Consider the following 19,652-nt stretch of genomic DNA (forward strand, 5'->3'; position numbering starts at 1 on the left):
TTAGCTTAACTTACAGAAAAATCTGATTATGTCTCCTGTATCAAAATTATGTAATTTTGTCCTTGTTATTTTTGTTTGTAATACTCCCTTGATGATTTTTAAATCTTCATTAAAAGAAAGTTATTGTAAAGTGTTTTATATAAGACATTTTAGAACATATGATTGTAGGAAATGCTTCATATATGCTGAATTTATATTTTCAGTACTAAAGTCATACAGTTGAACTATAAATATTACATTTTAAAAGTTATACTGTAAATACAGTGGCCTTATTGGGATATAACTCATCATGCAATTGGTACCTATTTAAAGTGTATGATTCAGTGGCTTTTCGTATACTTACAGAATTGTGTGACCATCATGACTAATCTTAGAACATTTTCATTATCCCAATCAGAAAACCTATATCCTTAATCACTCCCTGTTCTTCCTCTCTCCCCAGCCCCTGGCAACCACTCATCTACTTTTCATCTCTGTAGATCCACCTATTCTGGACATTTCATGTGAGTGGAGTCATACACTATGTGTTCTTTATGCCTGACTTCTTTCATGTAGCAGAATGTTTTCAAGGTTAATCAATATTGTTGGCTGTATCAGTAGTTTCTTTTGTTATCAATTAACACTCCACTGTGTAGATAGACCACATTACTTTTTCTTAATCCACTCATCGGGTGATGTTTCCACCTTTGGACTATTATAAATAATGCTACTGTGAACGGTCATGTAGGAGATTTTATATGAACATTGGCTTTCAGTTGCTAGGAGTGGAGTCGCTGAGTCATAACTAATTCATTGTTATATACTGTGTTCAACATTTTGAGCAACTGCCAAACTGTGTTCCAAAGTGACTGGACCATTTTACAGTCCTACCAGCAATGTTGAACTATATATTTGTTAGTAAGTGGAGCAAAATATTTTTTAGGCATGCAGAAGGCAACCCCCCGCCCATACTTTATTATGTAAAATAAGAAGAAGTAATGTACGGTTCATGCAACTGAAAAAAAGCAGACCCTGACTTCAAATGCAGTAAAATTCGGAGTATGGACAACTTTATTAGGGCCTGATCTTTCCTTATCCCCAAATAGTGTGCTGGCTCCCTTCTTAAGGTCTCTTAAAACCACAATATTACTGCCAACTTCTCCAGCTTTACATCTTACCCTTCATCACAATTCAAAGAAAAGACCTGGAATTGAGTTGTATTAGTCCACATCTGGAAATCACTTCAAATCAAAGGATTGAAATACTGTGATTGGCTAGTATGGGGTCCTGTGGAAACCCTTGGGCCCTCTCTCTCAGATGTAGAAGGTGGGATAAATTATACTCGGAGCCAAGGGGAGCCAAAGGGAGACTACATGCTAATAATTAGAAATATAAAAGGCAGCATAGGAAATAGTTAGAGGATGATGTTGGTAACATTGCAAAGGACGTTCTCCCAGGATATTCTGAAATTAACAGCATAGTAACATGAAAAGAAAATGGGTTTTGCAGCTGGGCAGACTTTAGATTGGATTTTGGCTGTTTTGTTCACAACCTATATAATCATCGGAAAGTTAATATTCTTGAATTTCAGTGTTTTTAATGTAACAATTGTCAGAAATAGTGTGTCCATGCAGGATTGTTGTCAGAAATACAGAAAAGAATGAAATGTCATATGTAAAGTCCAGGACTTACTGTTTATGAATGGTAGTAAGCAGAAGTGGCAGCAGATGGAGCCAAGCATTTGTGGCTTGGTCTTATGTTAATCTGGCCTGAAGATTTAATGGAGAGAATGGTTTTTCCTATAGTAGTGAGATAAAACATGACAGATTTCTTATGTCTCCCTCAAATCCTTACGTTTGGAATCAACTCTGTTTTTCTTAATAGAAAAATTGTCTCATTCATACCTCTCATATTTAATTCTTTAATACCTTCCTGAAATTATCTCAGAATAAAATAAAGTGACATAATTGAGGTTTAAATTTAATTTTTAAAAATCTGAAGCACAAAAATGTGATTCCACACTATGGAATTTTTTTACTCTCAACTCTTAAAGGTCAGTAGTGGTTAAGCAAAGTGACTGCAGACTCCTGAAATCAAAACTTACATTGATGTACCTTTTTTTTTTTTTTTTAAAGATTTTATTTATTTATTTATACAAGCTCTGGGTACAGTCAGAAGCGCTGGAGGGTGAGTGAATTCACCAGAGCCAGAGCGGGGAGCAGAGCAGGCAGAAGGACCGAAGCACACTGCTGAGGGGAGCAGCGGGCGGCAGGAGAGGTCTGCGCACCTTGTGGGACCCTCCTCTGGTGGCCAGGGAGCAGCTAGGGATCAAACCAGCACTGCAGAGGCTGCGGGCAGCTTCGCAACTCAGCACTCAACCGCTGCACCACTGGGGAGGCCCCATTGATGTACTTTTCTTTTTAAAGCATCCTAAGCTATTCTTTAAATAAACTTTTAGAGCGGTTTTAGGTTCACAGCAAAACAGAACAGAAGGTAGAGAGATTTTCCATATAACCTTTACCCCTTGCTCCATAGCCTTCCCCACCATCAACGGTCCCCTCCCCCAACCAGAGTAATGTATTTGTTATAACTGAGGAACCTACATGATGCATCATTATCATCCAAAACCCCCAGATTACATTAGGTTCACCCTTTATGTTGTACACTCTACTGGGATGTACATATTTATAATGAAACATATTTCACATTATAGTATATAGAATAATTTCACCAGCCTAAAAATTACCTGCATCCCACCTTTTCATCCCTCCTTCCCACCCAACCCTTGGCAACCCCTGATTTATTTTTGCCAGCTCCATAGTTTTGCCCTCTTGAGCAGGTCATATAGTTGGAATCATACCACATGTAGTCATTTCAGATCAACTCCCTTTACTAAGTAATAAGCATTTAAGTTTCCTCCATGTCTCATGGCTTGATAACTCATTTCTTTTTAGCACTGAGTAATATTCCATTATGTGAATGTACCAAGTTTATCCGTTCACCTACTGAAGATTTCTTGGTTGTTTCCAAGTTTTGGCAATTATGAATAAAGCTGCTATAAACATCCTTGTATAGGTTTTATTTTATTTTTTTTTTAGACATCAGTTTTTAGCTTCTTTGGGTAAACACCAAGGAGTGTGACAGTTGATCAAATGGTGAGAGGATGGTTAGCTTCATAAGAAACTGCTTCATAAGAAACTGCCTTCCAAAGTGGTTGTATCATTTTTCATTACCACCAGCAATGAACAAGAGTTCCTCTTGCTTTACCTCCTACCAGCATTTGATGTTGGCAGTGTGAGATTTTGACCCTTCTGATAGATGTGTTGTGATATCTCATTTAATTTGTAATCCCTAATGACATGCTGAGCATTTTTATAAAAGATTTACTTATGCATACAAGAGCTGGGTGCAGGCCAGAGATGCGGGGGTGGGGTGGGGAGAGAGGATTCACCAGAGACAGAGTGGGGAGGAACGGGCAGATCTACTGAAATACACTGCTGAGGGGAGCAGCAGGTGAAACAGGAGAGGTCTGCTGTGCCATGTGGGCTAGCTCCCTGGCAGGGGATCGACTTGTGCTTCAGTGGCTGTGGATTGCTTCATAGTGCTGAGACTTAACCCTTTTGTGCTACCACAGATGCCCCATTCTGAGCATTTTTTCATATTTGCCATCTGTTTACCTTCTGTGGGAAGATGTCTATTTAAGTCTTTTGCCTGTGTTTTAATTGGGTTGTTTCCTTTAATTGGTTGTTGAGTTTTAAATTCTTTGTATGTTTTGAATAAATTTTTTTTAAGATTTATTTATTTATGCATACAAGAGCTGGGGTACAGACCAGAGGCGTGGTGGGTGAGAGGATTCACCAGAGACAGAGTGGGGAACAGAACAGGCAGACTGACTGAAATACACTGCCAAGAGGAGCAACAGGTGAGAAAGAAGAGGTCTGCTACGCCATATGGGTTGCTCCCTGGCCAGTGATTGAACTCGTGCTGCAGAGGCTGCGGACCGCTCCATAATGTGGTGCTCAACCTCTTGCGCCACCAGGGAAGCCCTTAAATAACTCCTTTTTATCAGATATGTCTTTTACAAATATTTTCTCTCAATCTGTGGCTTGTCCTCTTGCTTTCTGCAAAGTTTGAGATTACATTGTTGGAGATTACATCAAATCATTGGCATTGATGTCTTGGGAAATCAAATTCCCTGAATTGTCTTCATTAAGAATGCCATAATCCAGGCCTCCCCATGGCACAGCGCTGCACTGTGAAGCTGTCCGCAGCATCTGCAGCGTGGGTTCGATTCCCAGCCAGCAGAGGAGAAACCCATGTGGCGTGGCAGACCTCTCCTGTCTCGCCTGCTGCTCCCCTCAGAAGTGTTTTCAGTCCATCTGCCTGTTCTGCTACTCGCTCTATCTCTGGTGAATTCTCTCACTCTCCTGCACCTCTGACCTGTACCCCAGTTCTTGCATAAATAAATAAATCTTTAAAAAAAAAAAAAAAGAATGCCATAATCCCATTGCCATATTTGCTTATTTTTCCTTTGTGTGCTTCTAACTCCTGTCAGTTTTTGCTGATGTATTTGAGTAAATTCATTCAGCGTTTACTGAGTGCCGCCAGGAATTTAGCCATTGCAGTATGTGCTAGAGATGTAAGAATAAGAAGCAGGTGTAGACCCAAAATGAATGCTGTTGAGGAACTGACAACATTCAATGAACTGGTATTCAAATGAATGATAGGTCAATGAAAAGAAACTAATCTGGACTAGCTAATTAAGAGTCTGCCCTGATTTCACTAGGCCTCATTAATTTGACTATTAACTGAAACCAGTGTACACCTCAGTTTCTATTTTTGTTAAAATGGAATCACAGAATTAGGGCCTCCCTTGTGGCACAGAGGTTAAAGTCTCAGAGCTATCAAGCTATCACCATTCAGTGCAGCATGCGTTGGATCCTGGCCAAGGAGCTGACCCACATGGTGCAGCAGGCCTGTCCTCTCTGCAATATTTCAGTAGATCTGCCTGTTCAGCTCCACCCTCTGTCTCTGGTGAATCCTCTCACCTCCACCCCTTCCCTACAACTCTGGCCTAGACCCCAATTCTTATAAGCATAAATAAATAAAATAAATCTTTAAAAAAATCATCAAGGATGGAAACAACCCAAATGCCCAAAAATAGATGACTGGATCAAGATGTGGTACATATACACAATGGAATAATACTCAGCAATCAAAAAAGATAACCACATGCAATTTGCAGCAACATGGATGGAGCCAGAAGGGATCATGCTCAGCGAAAAAAAGTCAGAAAGAAAAAGAAAAATACCGGATGGTCTCACTCATAGCAGGAATTTAGAAAACCTAAATAAGAGACCAGGAAAAAGACTAATCAATGCAAAGTAATAATCAAAATCAACAAGCAACTATAAACCAGAGACACACTACGGGGGGGAAGGGAAGAAGTAGGGAGGGACAGGGAGAAGAAGAACTAGAGTCAAAATAAGGGGGGGTGTGCAATTGTATGGGGAATATAACCAAAATGAAAATGCATGCATTGTACAAAGATGAAAAATGATGTAAAAATTATATAAAATAAAATATTTTAAAAAATTAACAGTATCCAAAATTAAAAATTCACTGTTGAGTTCAATAGCACACTAAACACTATAAGAGAGCAACGAAATTGAACATCCCCTGGTGGCGCAGGTGGTTGAGCGCCATGCTGTGAAGCTGTCTGCAGCCTCTGCAGCGCCGGTTCCATCCCCAGCCAGCTGGCAAGGGTCCCACATAGTGCGGCAGACCTCCCTGTCTCGCCACTGCTCCCCTCAGCAGTGTATTTTGTCAGTCTGCGTGTTCTGTTTCCCGCTCTGTCTCTGGTGAATCCTCTCACCCTCCTGCGCATCTGGCCTGATTCTTGTATAAAAATAAATAAATAAATCTTAAAAAAAGAGAGAGCAATAAAAAAAAAACAAAAATGGAATCACGAATTAGCATTAGCATATGAGGCAGCCTTGATTGTAAGTTAGTTGATTGATCAAAGTCACCCCAGAAATGTTGACTGAATAACTGAATCATTGAACTATTAAAAGGAGCCATCCTTGATTTTTTTTCTCTTACGTTGATATTTCAGAAAAAGTCACCAATAGAGATGTGGAAAAAAAGTTGAGAAAAGAATAACAACACTAATTCTTAAAGCATAAGTATTTTTATCCAGGTAGAAAGAGAATTTTTATTTTGACCTAACTGGTTCTGGAGTCACTTCAATCTCTTTTGATTGGAGTAAGACTGAAAAGAAGATGCTACTTTGTATGTTATTAACTGATCCTTTAAAGTATATAGAATGATTTGCATAAGCCCTCACACTAGTAGATACTTAAATAACTCCTGATTCACAGTTCATTTTCAATACACCCTGTCACACTCTTAAATCTTTTTTTAAAATTCATTTCTTTAAATTGCCAGTTTTCCAACTCTTAAGAAAATGTGTTTAATTTTCAGTAATTTAAAAACTCAAATATAAACAGATGACAGAGATATGATCTGAGTCTGGCTTTTCTCAAACACGTACTCATTTTCCTGAATAAATATATATATTTAATTGGTTTAATGGATTATGTTGAGATTGATCTATGGGAAAAGCTTTGAAGATAGGATACATAAGTCCTAAAGATGATTTATATATCTGAAAAATACCAGTCTGTAATATCCCAGCTAAGATTTAAATTGGATACCACCACTATATACAAAATTAAATATTGATCAATTACTAATGTGTTGCAATATGCGCCAGAGAACAAATAAGCATAATACAAGTAATTCTCATGCTGTTTTTCAAGGTTGTTGAGAACATAATACTTTCAGAAACTAAATGGATGTAGACAGTGGAATAGTTCTTTCCTTGCCAACTATTCCCATTAATTTGGTTCCTTCATTTCAAATTCAAAATTGATTATTTGTTTTTAATTCAAAATTATAAAGATAGAGTAGACATTTCTGGCCTCAGAGGCATATATATGAACAAAATAAAAAAAGGCAAAGAATTTCAAAACACTAGCTATTAATAAAAACTTCGATGATTGGAATAACGTGAGTTTGATTTTAAACCTAGTTTCTTTTGATGTTATTCTGTTGCTCAATATGCTGCATATAATCCCAACCCAAGGTTGTCATGATTTTTAGAACTACTGAGCACACATAAAATACTATTAAACTAAACTTCATAGTGGAAAGTAGAAGTTTTAAAGTTAAATTTTCACCAAGTAGCAGTAACAGTACAAGTAACAAAGGATGCCTGAAACCTCCCCCAGCAGCTAGGATGCCTTTTGTAGTCCACACCATTGCATACACCCACATTCATTGAGGGACAAATGAGACAAGCTAATGGACCTCATGTGCACAGCTCTGGGATAGTGGAGGAAACCAGAATTCCCAGAAAAAACCCAAGCAGACTGGGGAGAAAATGCCAGTGTCATGGATCGTGGCCCGGGGGGCAGTCAATATTTTTTCTCATCAACATAATGAAACAATGTTGAATAAATTGAGGTTACTCAAGGACAGGCTATACATAATGTCATATATATGTATATGTCTCCTATTGGTTCTGTTTCTCTGGTGAACTCTGCCTAATAAGGGCCTTCAAGGCCAACACTATGGGTAGAATCTTGACAACCCACATTGGGCCATCACAGGTAGTGGGGCAAGGCTGTCCTGCCTGAGGGTGACAGCATTTGTGTGTATGTGTGTGTGTGTATCTATAGATAGATATAGACGTGAAACAATTAAGATCAAGTAACTTCCTCTATTTTTATTCCTTGTTCACCCAATAACCTTTTCTTAATTGAACTTCACAAGTAACCAGCATAAAAATGTACACAATCTGCAAGGCTGAGGACCTGACTCTCAGCAATACTGAAATCATTACAATAAATGCCAAATTCAGGGTTCTCTCAGGATGCCAGCTTGACTGTCCAAAGCAGTTTTTCTTGCATTGCTTGAATGAACATACCTTAGCCTCTGAAAACAGCAAAATCCTAAAATGTCTCTGCAAAGTATTTATTTTTTTCAGATGTGTTAACAAGTTTTATGAAACACCATGATATCTGGTTAGGTTTTAATTACTCGAACTGAAGAATGACTATAAAAGTTGCAGAGAAAGGTATGTAAATTTATACAAATTTCCAAAAGTGTAAACCTTTAAGGCCATTGGAGGAAACTATAGAGCTGAGGCACAAAGTAATCCTTGTAATGTCCATCAATGAAACCTTTTCCACTGTTGTGCACAAACCAGCAGGGGACATCCGTTCCAAATACAATGTCCGTTCGGTAGTCTTTCTGTAAGCCTCTGCAAAGAAAATGAGGCCCATGGTTACCACACAGACCATGGCATGCTTCCCTACACATCTAGAACAGAGACTCAGTCTCCCCTGCGGTACTTTGCGCCCCGTCTCACACATCATCTGGCCGCCTCCACTACCCCCATTCCCCAAGTTGTAGGGAACATCAGAATCTGTGACTTGGGATTGAAAGGACAGAATATAAGCAGTGTGTGCTTAGATAATTGACCAATATGGACTTTTCTGGCAAGTTAAAGTGTGCAAATGAACTTTCAAATAGAAACAAGATGGGTGGGCCTCCCCGGTGGCACAGTGGGTTGAGCACAGCGCTGTGAAGCTGTCCGCAGCCTCTGCAGCGTGGGTTCAATTCCTAGCCAGCCAGGGAGATACCCACATGGAGCAGCAGACCTCTCCTGCTTCGCCCACTGCTACCCTTAGCAGTGTCTTCGGTCCGTCTGCCTGTTCTGCTCCCCACTCCATCTCTGGTGAATCCTCTCACCCTCCCACACCTCTGGCCTGTACCCCAGTTCTCGTATAAGTTAAAAAAATAAATCTTAAAAAAAAAAGAAGCAAGATGGGTACAAAACTGCAAAGTGCTGTGGGCTCACTTCATATATTACCGGAAGAGTGAACCTGAAGTGCCTCTCGCCATCACTTTAGGGGTGAGTGTTTTTATTTAAAGATGATGCCACCTGCTGTTGAGAATTTCATGTCTTTCATTTAAAGGACAAAGAAGTCAATGGTTTGAAAGTTATATGGCATAGTTCCATTAATGAGCCTTAAATATACATATATATTATGTAATTTTTAAAATATATGTGTCTGTGTGTGTGTGTGTGTGTGTGTGTGTATAATTGTTCAAGTACCATAGTCATCTCAGTTTTAATTATGCATCATGGGATGCTTGTGGTACATGAAAATGAGACCAAGACTTACCTTTTATTAGAGTACAGTAGATGCACTTTCACTACGTTCAGATAACGTATTATCACCATCATTAGCTGGTATTCACCATTCTTCTACAAAACATGTTTACTGATGCATATTGGCTGCTCAGGTATCTCTAGTAATCCTGTACCAGTTGAATGGTATACTCGCTAGGAATCTATTATTTTAGCTATGAAACCTATGTTGAGGGTAGTACTTATTTTTATAATTTTATGGCCTAATTATTATTATAATTTATGGCTTAATTGTGTGGAAGTCAGTGACATTTGTGTGCAAATAGTTATTTCTAATATTTTCTGTTTTGTAAAAGCTTTAATATGATAACCAACTTAGGCACAGGTAAGACATCTGTAAAAGACTGGGGAAAATGTCTCCAGAATTGTAAGATTTTATACTCTATGAATGTTTTACAAATGTCTAAGTTCTCACTTCAAAATGAAGCTTATGGATATGGCTGTGTAAGAAAAGCTACACAAAAATGCCCTCAGTAGGAGCCTACCTGGTGGCACAAAGGGGTTAAGTCACAGCACTACAATGCTGTCTGCAGCCACTGCAGCATAAGTTCGATCCCCAGCCAGGGAGGTGACCCACGTGGCACAGCAGACCTCTCCTGACTTGCCTGCTGCTTCTCTCAGCAGTGTATTTCAGTCAATCTCCCTGTTCTGTTCCTCATTCTATCTCTGGTGAATCCTCTCAACCCCTGCACCTCTGTCCTGTACCCCAGTTCTTGTATGCATAAATAAATAAATCTTAAAAAAAAAAATGCGCTCAGTAGATTCATAGACCAAAGTGCACTCAGTAGATTCAGACTCAGAAAGAAGGCTCTAGCCTCATGTGCAAAAAGACCACTCATTTTCTACTTCTTTGGACTCTCTGTGGTGTCCTTGTACAAATGTCACAAATGTGTCTATTCCTGATGATGGTTTAATTTGACATAGGTAATGTTAAAATAGCTTTTCTTGTTTTGGTATCTTTTGTTGCCGTAGGAGTCCATCCTAACCAGAGCCTTTTCCCTAATTTCTTATTCATCTGAGGCCTACCTGGTGACGGTCAACTTGTGTCCTTTCACCTCCATGCTTGCCTCTGGCTTTGCGGGGTCATTTCCAGGGCGCTCATTGAAGATATGTACCTTTGGTTCATGCATGAACTGGCCTAGAGAATCAAAGTACAGACATTTATTTAAAAACAAGAGAGTGGTGGGCCTCCCCTGTGGCGCAGTGGTTGAGCGCTGGGTTGCGAAGCTGCCCGCAGCCTCTGCAGCGCCAGTTCGATCCCCAGCTGCTCCCCGGCCACCGGAGGAGGGTCCCACGTGGCGCACAGACCTCTCCTGCCGCCCGCTGCTCCCCTCAGCAGAGTACTTCGGTCCTTCTGCCTGCTCTGCTCCCCACTCTGGCTCTGGTGAATTCTCTCACCCTCCCGCGCTTCTGACTGTACCTAGTGCTTGTATAAATAAATAAGTAAGTAAGTAAATAAGTAAATAAATAAATCTTTAAAAAAAAACAAACACAAGAGAGTGGTAATTTGATCCAAACTGCAGTTGGGCTTTCCCTCCAGAATTTCAAAGATAGAGCTATGTATTGAGAGGGAAAAGGAAACCATGATGGACCCTTGCTAAAAGGTCATCTGTCTGCTCATCCCTGGTCAGTTATATATAAGGCTGATCTATCAGACCAGAAGTAAAATCGAACACCCTGATGGCAAAATCATAGACTAAATCAGAAACAAGGATATGATGTCATACTTACATTGGAACCATTCTTTCTTTTTTTTAATGTTTATTGATGTAGCATTGGTTTATAACACTGTTTATGTTTTCAGGGTATAGGTTTGCACCTCTACAAAGGTATGTTGTCACGTCACATCCACCCCCACAGCACCAATAATCTGGAATTGTTCTTTAAAAATTAGGGAAAGAAAACCTAGATACCCTATTTGTTATTACAGATTTCCTAAACCATTCACCAACTCTTCTGAGTTAGAAAAAAATCTCCATCATAAGCTTAAGATGTATCTGTACTTTCTCTTAAGTTGCCCAGTTCATGGTGGTGAAATTTAGGTTCTGGGAAAGCCTCATCTGGAACAGCAAATGGCCCTGGCTACAGCGTAATGGAGTCACCTCACACTGTTCTCACTGTTCTGTTGGGTGGTATTAATCATATATTTTTTTTATTTCTGTATAATATGCTGTTTCGGTATCTTATAAAGCCTTTCTGGCTGGGGAGAGACTGGCCTCCCGGAGCTACCCAAAGACAGCACAGGACTCAGCCTGGAACATGCCTTTGGTCTACTAACCAGTGAACCCAGAGCCAGACTTCCTCTATCTGCTGTTCAACACAACAAAAATCATTCCAGGGCCAGCTTCCCAGCAACTAGAGAGCAGCCCATAGCCCACCAAAATGACTGAAGCCAGTCAACCCTAAACTGTTCTGGCATAGAATATGGGTTCTCCTGTCACTTTCCCAAGACTTGCCCACATCTTTTCTCCTGGTTCAATCCCTGGAATGACCTCACACATGCTGAATGGTCAAGTGATACTTTACCTATTAGTCCATGTGCATTAAGTGAAAAATTGTTTGTGGGAGGAATGTAGATCCCCAAAAAGTCTACATTGATTGGATGCTTCTTCCAAACACGATGAAGTAAAATGGAGAAGGACATCTCTTTAGCTAGGGTGATAGTCACAGTTTTCTCCTTCTTCACTGAAACAAGTACCCTAGTGAGAAATTCAAAATGCAATGAAGGATTCCAGAACAAACCCTTTAGAAAGTCATTCCTGCCACCGCTACTCTGGGCTCTCTGTTCCTTTGGTACAATCCCACTGTCTACTAAGACCTTTAGAATGTTCTTATTACAAAATGGGTTTTACTGCCTACCTTTAAAATTCTGACAATTTGACTGTATATAAACAACAGATATGAATGGGAAGATAATTACACCTAAGGCAGGACCATAGTGTTTCTGAGCACACTCTCACACAGCTGGCTGTGGATTTCAGTTGCTGTGTCCACACAAATTCCCACATTTGTTGAGGACTTACTATCCGCAGGCTCCAGGCCAGCCTAAGAGGCACGTGCTCTGCTGCCAGGAACAGGTGTAGGTGCCAAAAACATTTCTGAACCTCGACTTCTTCATATTTAGAATGGTGATTTTAAGTTCTGTGTGTAGGTACTTAATATCAGAGACAGACTCGAATTCAGGTGTGAAAATACTTGCCTCTGAAAAATGACACGAGCAGTGTCAGACCAGGACAGGATGGACACTCGAGGGCCCTGACTCAGGGTGATGGTCTCAGTGCTGATTTCTATTTTCATGTCTTCATTTCGGAAATAAAATCCCAGTTTGCCAAAATAGGTTCTTAGTTTTTCATTCTCAGGTTTCTTGGCACCAATGAGCTGACCATTGACCAAAATCCCTACAGGGAAAAAGAGTTTTTTTTCTCATATGCACCCTTTGTTTTTTCAAAGGGTGAAAAAATTATGGGCACCATAATTTAAAGTTATAAAACTTGATAATAGGGGAAAATTATTAATATTTCTCTTTAAGATTTACATAACATATTTTCCTTTGCAACTGTCCTACTTTAAAACTATGCTTTATTATAGTTTAAATTAATTATATTGGGCCTCCCTGGTGGCGCAAGGGGTTAAGCACCGCACTATAAAGCAATCTGCATCCTCTGCAGCACGAGTTCCATCCCTGAGTTCAATCCCTGGCTGGCCAGGGAGCAACACACATGGTGCAGCAGACCTCTCCTGACTTGCCCGCTGCTCCCCTCAGCAGTGTACTTTGGTCAATCTGCCTGTTCTGTTCCCCACTGTCTCTGGTGAATCCTCTCACCCCCTGCATCTCTGGCCTGACCCCAGCTCTTGTATGTGTAAATAAATAAATCTTTAAAAAAATTAAATTAATTATATCACAGTGAGATCTATTAGTTCATACTCAATTTTATCTGTAATGGTTCAATCACTTATGAATACATTTATGATTCATTTTCCACTAATTATCAGATCTTGACAAATATAAGCCTTCTATTAATATTAACACTGACTTCGATTAAGGTGAGAAAGAAATCCCAGACAGTGACAATGAAGCATAACAGAGATTTAATTGTCTAATTCACATATCATTTTTTTGTTTGTTTGTTTTACCTGATTCTGGATCAGAAACAAGGTTGAGGATTTTTCCAGGTTCTGAATCAATATTGAAACAAATATTCTTTTGACTTTTTGGTAGGAAAATAATGAAGTGTGGGTCATTTTCAACTGGAAAATATACAAAGGAGTTAAAAAAACATAAAAAGGAAGATGGTTTTAAACAGCATTTTATTCTTAAGCACCCTTAACAAGGATAAGTATTTATTGTGCTTCTACTATATGCTAGGTTCTGTCTCTTGGCACTAGGAGCCCAGTGGCCCATACCCATTGTCTCTCCTCATAGAGCTTCCATCAGAGCCCTGCATTATTTTACAAATACAGTGGATACTTCTTCTGTAGTTATTACATATTTTAATAGGCTAGAGATAAAAAAAGAATAAGAATGACAAGAGGAAAAACAAACACATTCACTATATGTGCACATACATACACACATACATGCACACATATGTACCATGTATGCATACATATGCAGTGAATGTATAAATATGTAGATTAAAAGAGGTATCACAAATAAGTAAGCAGATGAACAAAAAGCCTCACAAAAATAACCAAGTAGTTATACAGGAAATAATATCAAAATATTTTTGATTGTAAGGTTTTTAGCCTGAAATAGAGCAAACTGGCAGGGTGCGGGGGGAAGGGGAAAACTAGGTTGACCTGGTTGGTAGGTACTCACCACCACACTTCAAAATGCAGGACACAACCCCAAAATGGACATACAGTGAGAAATGACAATAACAGGATTTATTTACATAGGGAGTGAGAAAAAAGAAAGAAATAGAGCTAGAGAGAGGGGGAATTTACAGGCTAGCCGTGTGACCAGATGCCATCTGTCTTATGTCAGACAGCATCTGCTGAGCAGAGACTGAGGTCCAAGCTGAAGCCACCAGTGGCAAACTGGTGGCTTCCCCATAGACCCCTCATTACCAGCCATTTTAACTGCTCAAAGCCCCAGCTTCACCCCTATTTCCCATCAGCCTCTTTCCCCTCAGGGAAAAAGACTCACTCAATCACTCTATCGCTCTCTTCCTGCCTTTACAAAGAGATCATATGAAATCACAGAAAGATGGAAGTGGCTTACAAGCCAAAACTATGAAGTATACTTTGCCAACACCTTGGTCTTCTAGCTCCCAGAACAATAAGTAAGATAGGATTGAACTTAAGCCATTCAGTCTATGGTATTTTGTTTCAGTAGTTTGAGTTGATTCTTGCAGGGAGCTATTTTCTTTCAATGGAAGTCAAGGATGTCTAGAAAAGTCACCTATTCACAGGACACAGTGATCTTGCTAACATGTACAAATGTTCCACAGGACTGTGATCCGATGGAGACCTGGGGTGTGAAGGCAGTGTCGAATGTCTTTTACCTCTCATCACATGTGGAGGAGTCATCTCAAGCACAGGAGCACTTTGCGCAGGCATTGGGGCCATTGGCATTGGTGAAGGTTTGACCCAAGATGGGACTGAACTTGGAGCAACTTTGCTGCCATAATACAGGGCACCTGTATGGACAATCCAGTATCCATTAGTTTTGAGGTTTACTTTTCTGTGGAAGTTGCTTACAATTTCAAGAATCTGTTCTATGCTGGACCCACAGGTTCAATAAGATTTTCTCCTATTTTTATTCCAGAGTTTTCTCTCTTTTGGCTTCTTCTATAATTCTGCTGTGTGAGCCTGTAGTAAGAATCTGTGCAGAGTCTGGACCCTGCATGAAGGTCTGCAATAGCAGAAAACACCCCACGGAGGTTAGGGGAAGTCGTTGTATAGGCCAGGAAGTGTGTCCTGTCTATACTCTGGGGAAGTCCTGAATTACAGTTCATATCTTTCTGGATTTAATCCTATTTACTCACCAAACCATGCAATTTTATTTACCAGTAAGGTTCACCTACTGATTACAAAAAGTTCATTTTGCTTTCTCATATCCAGATATTCATATTTGCTTTCTGATATGAAATTCATATCCATGCATTTCTTTGAGAAACTCATGCTAGTAGCCCAGGGTGAGTTTCTCTCCGGAAAAATTTAGCTGTGAAGCTATTGTAACTGGGACGTCAGAAATCAGAGTTCCTTGAACCCCAGAACACTGTGGTAAAGTTCTCATCTCATTGGACAAAATTTAAAATGCATGAAATGATCCCTTCAGTGTATGTAGGTTATTTTCAAGATTATGTTTCAACAGGACACATCCCTAAGAAAGAGGAAGGAAAGAGGCAAATAAACTAGAGGCACCTGGGGACTTTCACAGGACACAGAGAACATGGAAAATTTTTAGGGTGATTTCTATTTTTAACTCAATTTCTAGATACACTTTTCCTACGAATCCTTTTTCTCCTAGCCTACAAATGGAAGGCATGCTTGCTGTAGCCCTGCCTGTCCTCACCTAAAACCTCTTGGAACCATTTGAAATTGTTGTAATTCCAGAAAACAGAATGGTTCCAAGGCCTGGGGAACAATTCCATTTGCAAGTCAGGTGGTTTACAACTCATTGCTCTCAACAGATTTAAAGCAGGACCTGAGCTGTTACCAGATAGATCCTTAAAAATAATTTTTGAACACTAAATCCATACTTGAATTTTGTCTCATAACTTTGATGAAAGTCAGATAAGTGAGTGACATTACTATAAACAAGTTTCTTCTACTTCTAACTACTTACGTACGTTAACAAGGTTTATCAGGTCTTATGCCAATAACTTTTTTATTTTTTTATTTTTTAAAGATTTATTTATTTATACAAGAACAGGGGTACAGGCCAGATGTGTGGGTGGGTGAGAGGATTCACCAGAGACAGAGCGGGGAACAGAACAGGCAGACTGATGAAATACACTGCTGAGGGGAGCAGTGAGTGAGACAGGAATGGTCTGACACACCATGTGGGTATCTCCAATGCCAGTCGGGATGGAATCTGCATTGCAGAGGCTGCAGACAGCTTCACAGCCCTGCATTCAACTGCCTGTGCCACCAGGGAGGCCCACCAATAACTTTTTTAAAAAGAGAATTGATGCTGAATTTTTCTGTTTCAATTTATTAATAAATAACACTTATACATACATGAAAAACCACTCCGTCAATTTTCTCATTAAGAAATGACTTCTAGAGTCTCCCTGGTGGCCCAAGGGGTTAAGACACAACCTATGAAACTATCTGCAGCCACTGCAGCATGAGTTCAATCCCCGGCCAGGGAGCAACCCACATGGCGCAGCAGACCTCTCCTGACTCACCCGCTTCTCCCCTCAGCAGTATTTTTCAGTCAATCTGTCTATTCTGTTCCCCATTCTGTCTCTGGTGAATCCTCTCACCACCGCCCCCCACCACACCTCTGGCCTGTACCTCAGTTCTTGTATACATAAATAAATAAATCTTTAAAAAAAAGAAATGATTTCTAATAAAATTTTGCTTCTTATACTTCTTATATAAGCTACTTCTTTTTTTTACATTATTTTATCAATTATCTACTCAGTAATTTAATAAAGCTCAATCCAAAAGAAAACTTTGAACACTTAGAAATTTATAGACACAAGAAACTGAAAGAATTTAAATTTGTAAAATTTTTCTTGCAGAGGAGTAGGATGACAAATAAGACTCTTAAGCATAGAAATATGTTCCCCTAGAACATAATTCTGCCAGGAAAATGGGATGGAAATAAAAGTTCAACTAGAAAAAAAAAAAACAATGTACTGGGCCTCCCTGGTGGTGCAGCGGTTGAGCGGTGGGTTGCGAAGCTGCCCGCAGCCTCTGCAAAGCCATTTCGATCCCTGGCCGCCGGTCAAGGGTCCCACATGGTGCGCAGACCTCTCCTGCTGCCTGCTGCTCCCCTCAGCAGTGTACTTCGTCGATCTGCCTGTTCTGTTCCCCACTCTGGCTCTGGTGAATTCTCTCACCCTCCCGCACTTCGGACTGTACCCAGTGCTTGTGTAAATAAATAAATAAATCTTTAAAAAAAATGTAAAATTTCTAATTATTAAAATAGAATTTGTTCATGTAATTTTTAATGGATGATGGTGAGTATCAAATTAAATGTTGACCTCACTGAATACATGTAAAACAGTAGTGTAACAGTTTTGTTTTAAAATGTGCCAAAATTTAACTTCATGGCTACAACTCATACAAGATGAAAAAATTTTAATGTTGATTTCTAAAATGTGTGAGGGGTTATGTAAGTTACCAAAATTCCAAAAGTTCTTGGAAAACATATGAACAAAAATATTAGAAAACCTCAGCAATTACCTGTCTCAACTGTAAATTAACAGGAAAACCTGTGCAGGCAGAGACATAAAAGCAAGACGTGGGCTCAGGGAGGGAGAGAAACTGAGATTCTAGGACCTCCAAACAGGGTAAGAGAACAGTTCTAAATATTCCTCCTGCAAATGGAAATGCTGACCTGAGCAGCACGAGTGGTCTTGTGGGGGGGAGTCTGCCAACATGCGCTCATCCCCAGCATCGTTCTCAATCACCATCGCCGTGAGGGGGGTTACTATGTGATGTTCCAGAGACATCTGCAGGATTGTTCTTGTAATTTTCCTTTTGGCAGCAGCTGTAGGAGCCAGGCTTCTGTGTTCAGGAAATAAAGATTTTGAGAACATCTCTATGTTCAAGGCTGAGTCAAGTCCCATGACCCAGTAATTCTGGTGTTCAACCAGACCTTGGGGGTCACATGGTAAACTTGAATCAACTGGCTTTATGAAGCTTAGTATTTTATCTAGCCTTGCAGTCCTAAGGAATTTTAAAAAAGCAGTTCTAGGATCACTGCAAAATTAAGCAGAAAGTAGATTTCTTATAGAGCTCCTTTCCCCTCAATACACATACCCTATTATCCCCATTATCAACACTTCTCCACTTCCCCCATCAGAGTAGTTGATTTGCTATAAAGGAGGTACCAATATTGACACTTTGTCATCACACAAATTCCACAGCCTACATTGGGGTTCACTTTTGGTGTGGTTACATTCCAAGGGTTTGGAAAAATGTAATCACATGTATTCACCATTATAGTAGCATACAGAATAGCCTCACTGCCCTACATATTTCCTATAGAAGTGAAAATAGGAGGGATCTATTGATCCCTACAACTTCAACCCCAAGCCACTGATCTGTTTTACAGGGACTTTTTTAAAAATCAGTATTTCACTTCTACAGCACCTTACTTATTCAATTGCACTCAATGGGCTCCTGTAAAGGGGTAGGAATATTTCTAACTTAACTTCAAAGTCATAGCTTACAGCCTGAGTCTTTTCTATAATCTCACTGGCATCACCGATTTTCTCTGTGTGTGTTCTACAACCATATTTCATTTCCCCCCAATCTGGTTCAGATGATCCATCTTCCTAAGAATCTGACCAAATAGGTAGAGTAGGGCTCAGGGATGGTAATTTTCTTATCAAACACCCCCATGTAATTCTTTAAAAAAAAAAAAAGATGTATTTATGCAAACAAGAACTGGGGTACAGGCCAGAGGTGCGGGGGTGAGAGGATTCACCAGAGACAGAGTGGGGAACAGAACAGGCAGATTGACTGAAATACACTGCTGAGGGGAGCAGCAGGTGAGTCAGGAGAGGTCTGCTGCACCATGTGGATATCTCCCTGGCAGGGGATCGAACTCATGCTGCAGTGGCTGTGGATAGCTTCATAGGTTGTGTCTTAATCCCTTGCACCACCAGGGAGGACTACACCCCCATGTAATTCTTTTTCTTTTCCCTTTTATTTATTTATTATTATTTATTTTAACATTTATCATTTTTTAAATTTTTTTAGACAATATTTGCTTCCCCCCACCCCCTCAGTTTGAGTCCCCATTGAATTTTCTTCCCCAAGGCACCCATGCACCATCACCACAGTCCCCTGTGCTCCTCCCTCCCTCCCTCTCATTCTTCTCCCTCCTCCTCCTCTGAAGTATGTCTCTGGTTTATAATTGTCTGTTTTTGCTTTGTTGTGTTTTGTACTGTTATTATTATTTTTTTTATATACTGATGTCTTATTTGGTTCCGCTATATTCCTGTTATAAGTGAAACCATCCGATATTTTTCTTTTTCCTTCTGGCTTATTTCGCTGAGCATAATTCCTTCTAGCTCCATCCACGTTACTGTGAATGGCATGAGTTTAACCCCCATGTAATTCTAATGCAAGTGGTCAAAGAATCATACATTAGTCTAGAAATATAGCTTTTATAATGGAGAGTTTAAATGCAGTTCAGCTGAGAAGACAGAGATAAAATCGGTAACTATTAAGAAGTCCTTCCTTAGGTGATATAGTAATTGCA

The 19,652-nt window shown here is 39.8% G+C and overlaps 1 protein-coding gene across 1 annotated transcript in view; it reads right to left on the reverse strand.

The window, feature by feature from the left end:
• Positions 1-8,157: 8,157 nt before the first annotated feature.
• ITIH2 (inter-alpha-trypsin inhibitor heavy chain 2) overlaps positions 8,158-19,652 on the reverse strand; it is a gene marked incomplete at both ends in the record, with an annotated part of 29,956 nt that continues 18,461 nt past the window's right edge. Inside the window, 7 exons of the mRNA XM_084253351.1 lie at positions 8,158-8,305; positions 10,286-10,392; positions 11,781-11,958; positions 12,459-12,657; positions 13,394-13,507; positions 14,767-14,901; positions 17,778-17,947. Coding sequence (XP_084109477.1) covers positions 8,158-8,305; positions 10,286-10,392; positions 11,781-11,958; positions 12,459-12,657; positions 13,394-13,507; positions 14,767-14,901; positions 17,778-17,947 — 1,051 coding nt within the window. The remainder of the gene's footprint in view (positions 8,306-10,285; positions 10,393-11,780; positions 11,959-12,458; positions 12,658-13,393; positions 13,508-14,766; positions 14,902-17,777; positions 17,948-19,652) is intronic.

Source organism: Talpa europaea, assembly GCF_964194135.1.
Source record: "Talpa europaea genome assembly, chromosome: 14".
Taxonomy (NCBI): domain Eukaryota; kingdom Metazoa; phylum Chordata; class Mammalia; order Eulipotyphla; family Talpidae; genus Talpa; species Talpa europaea.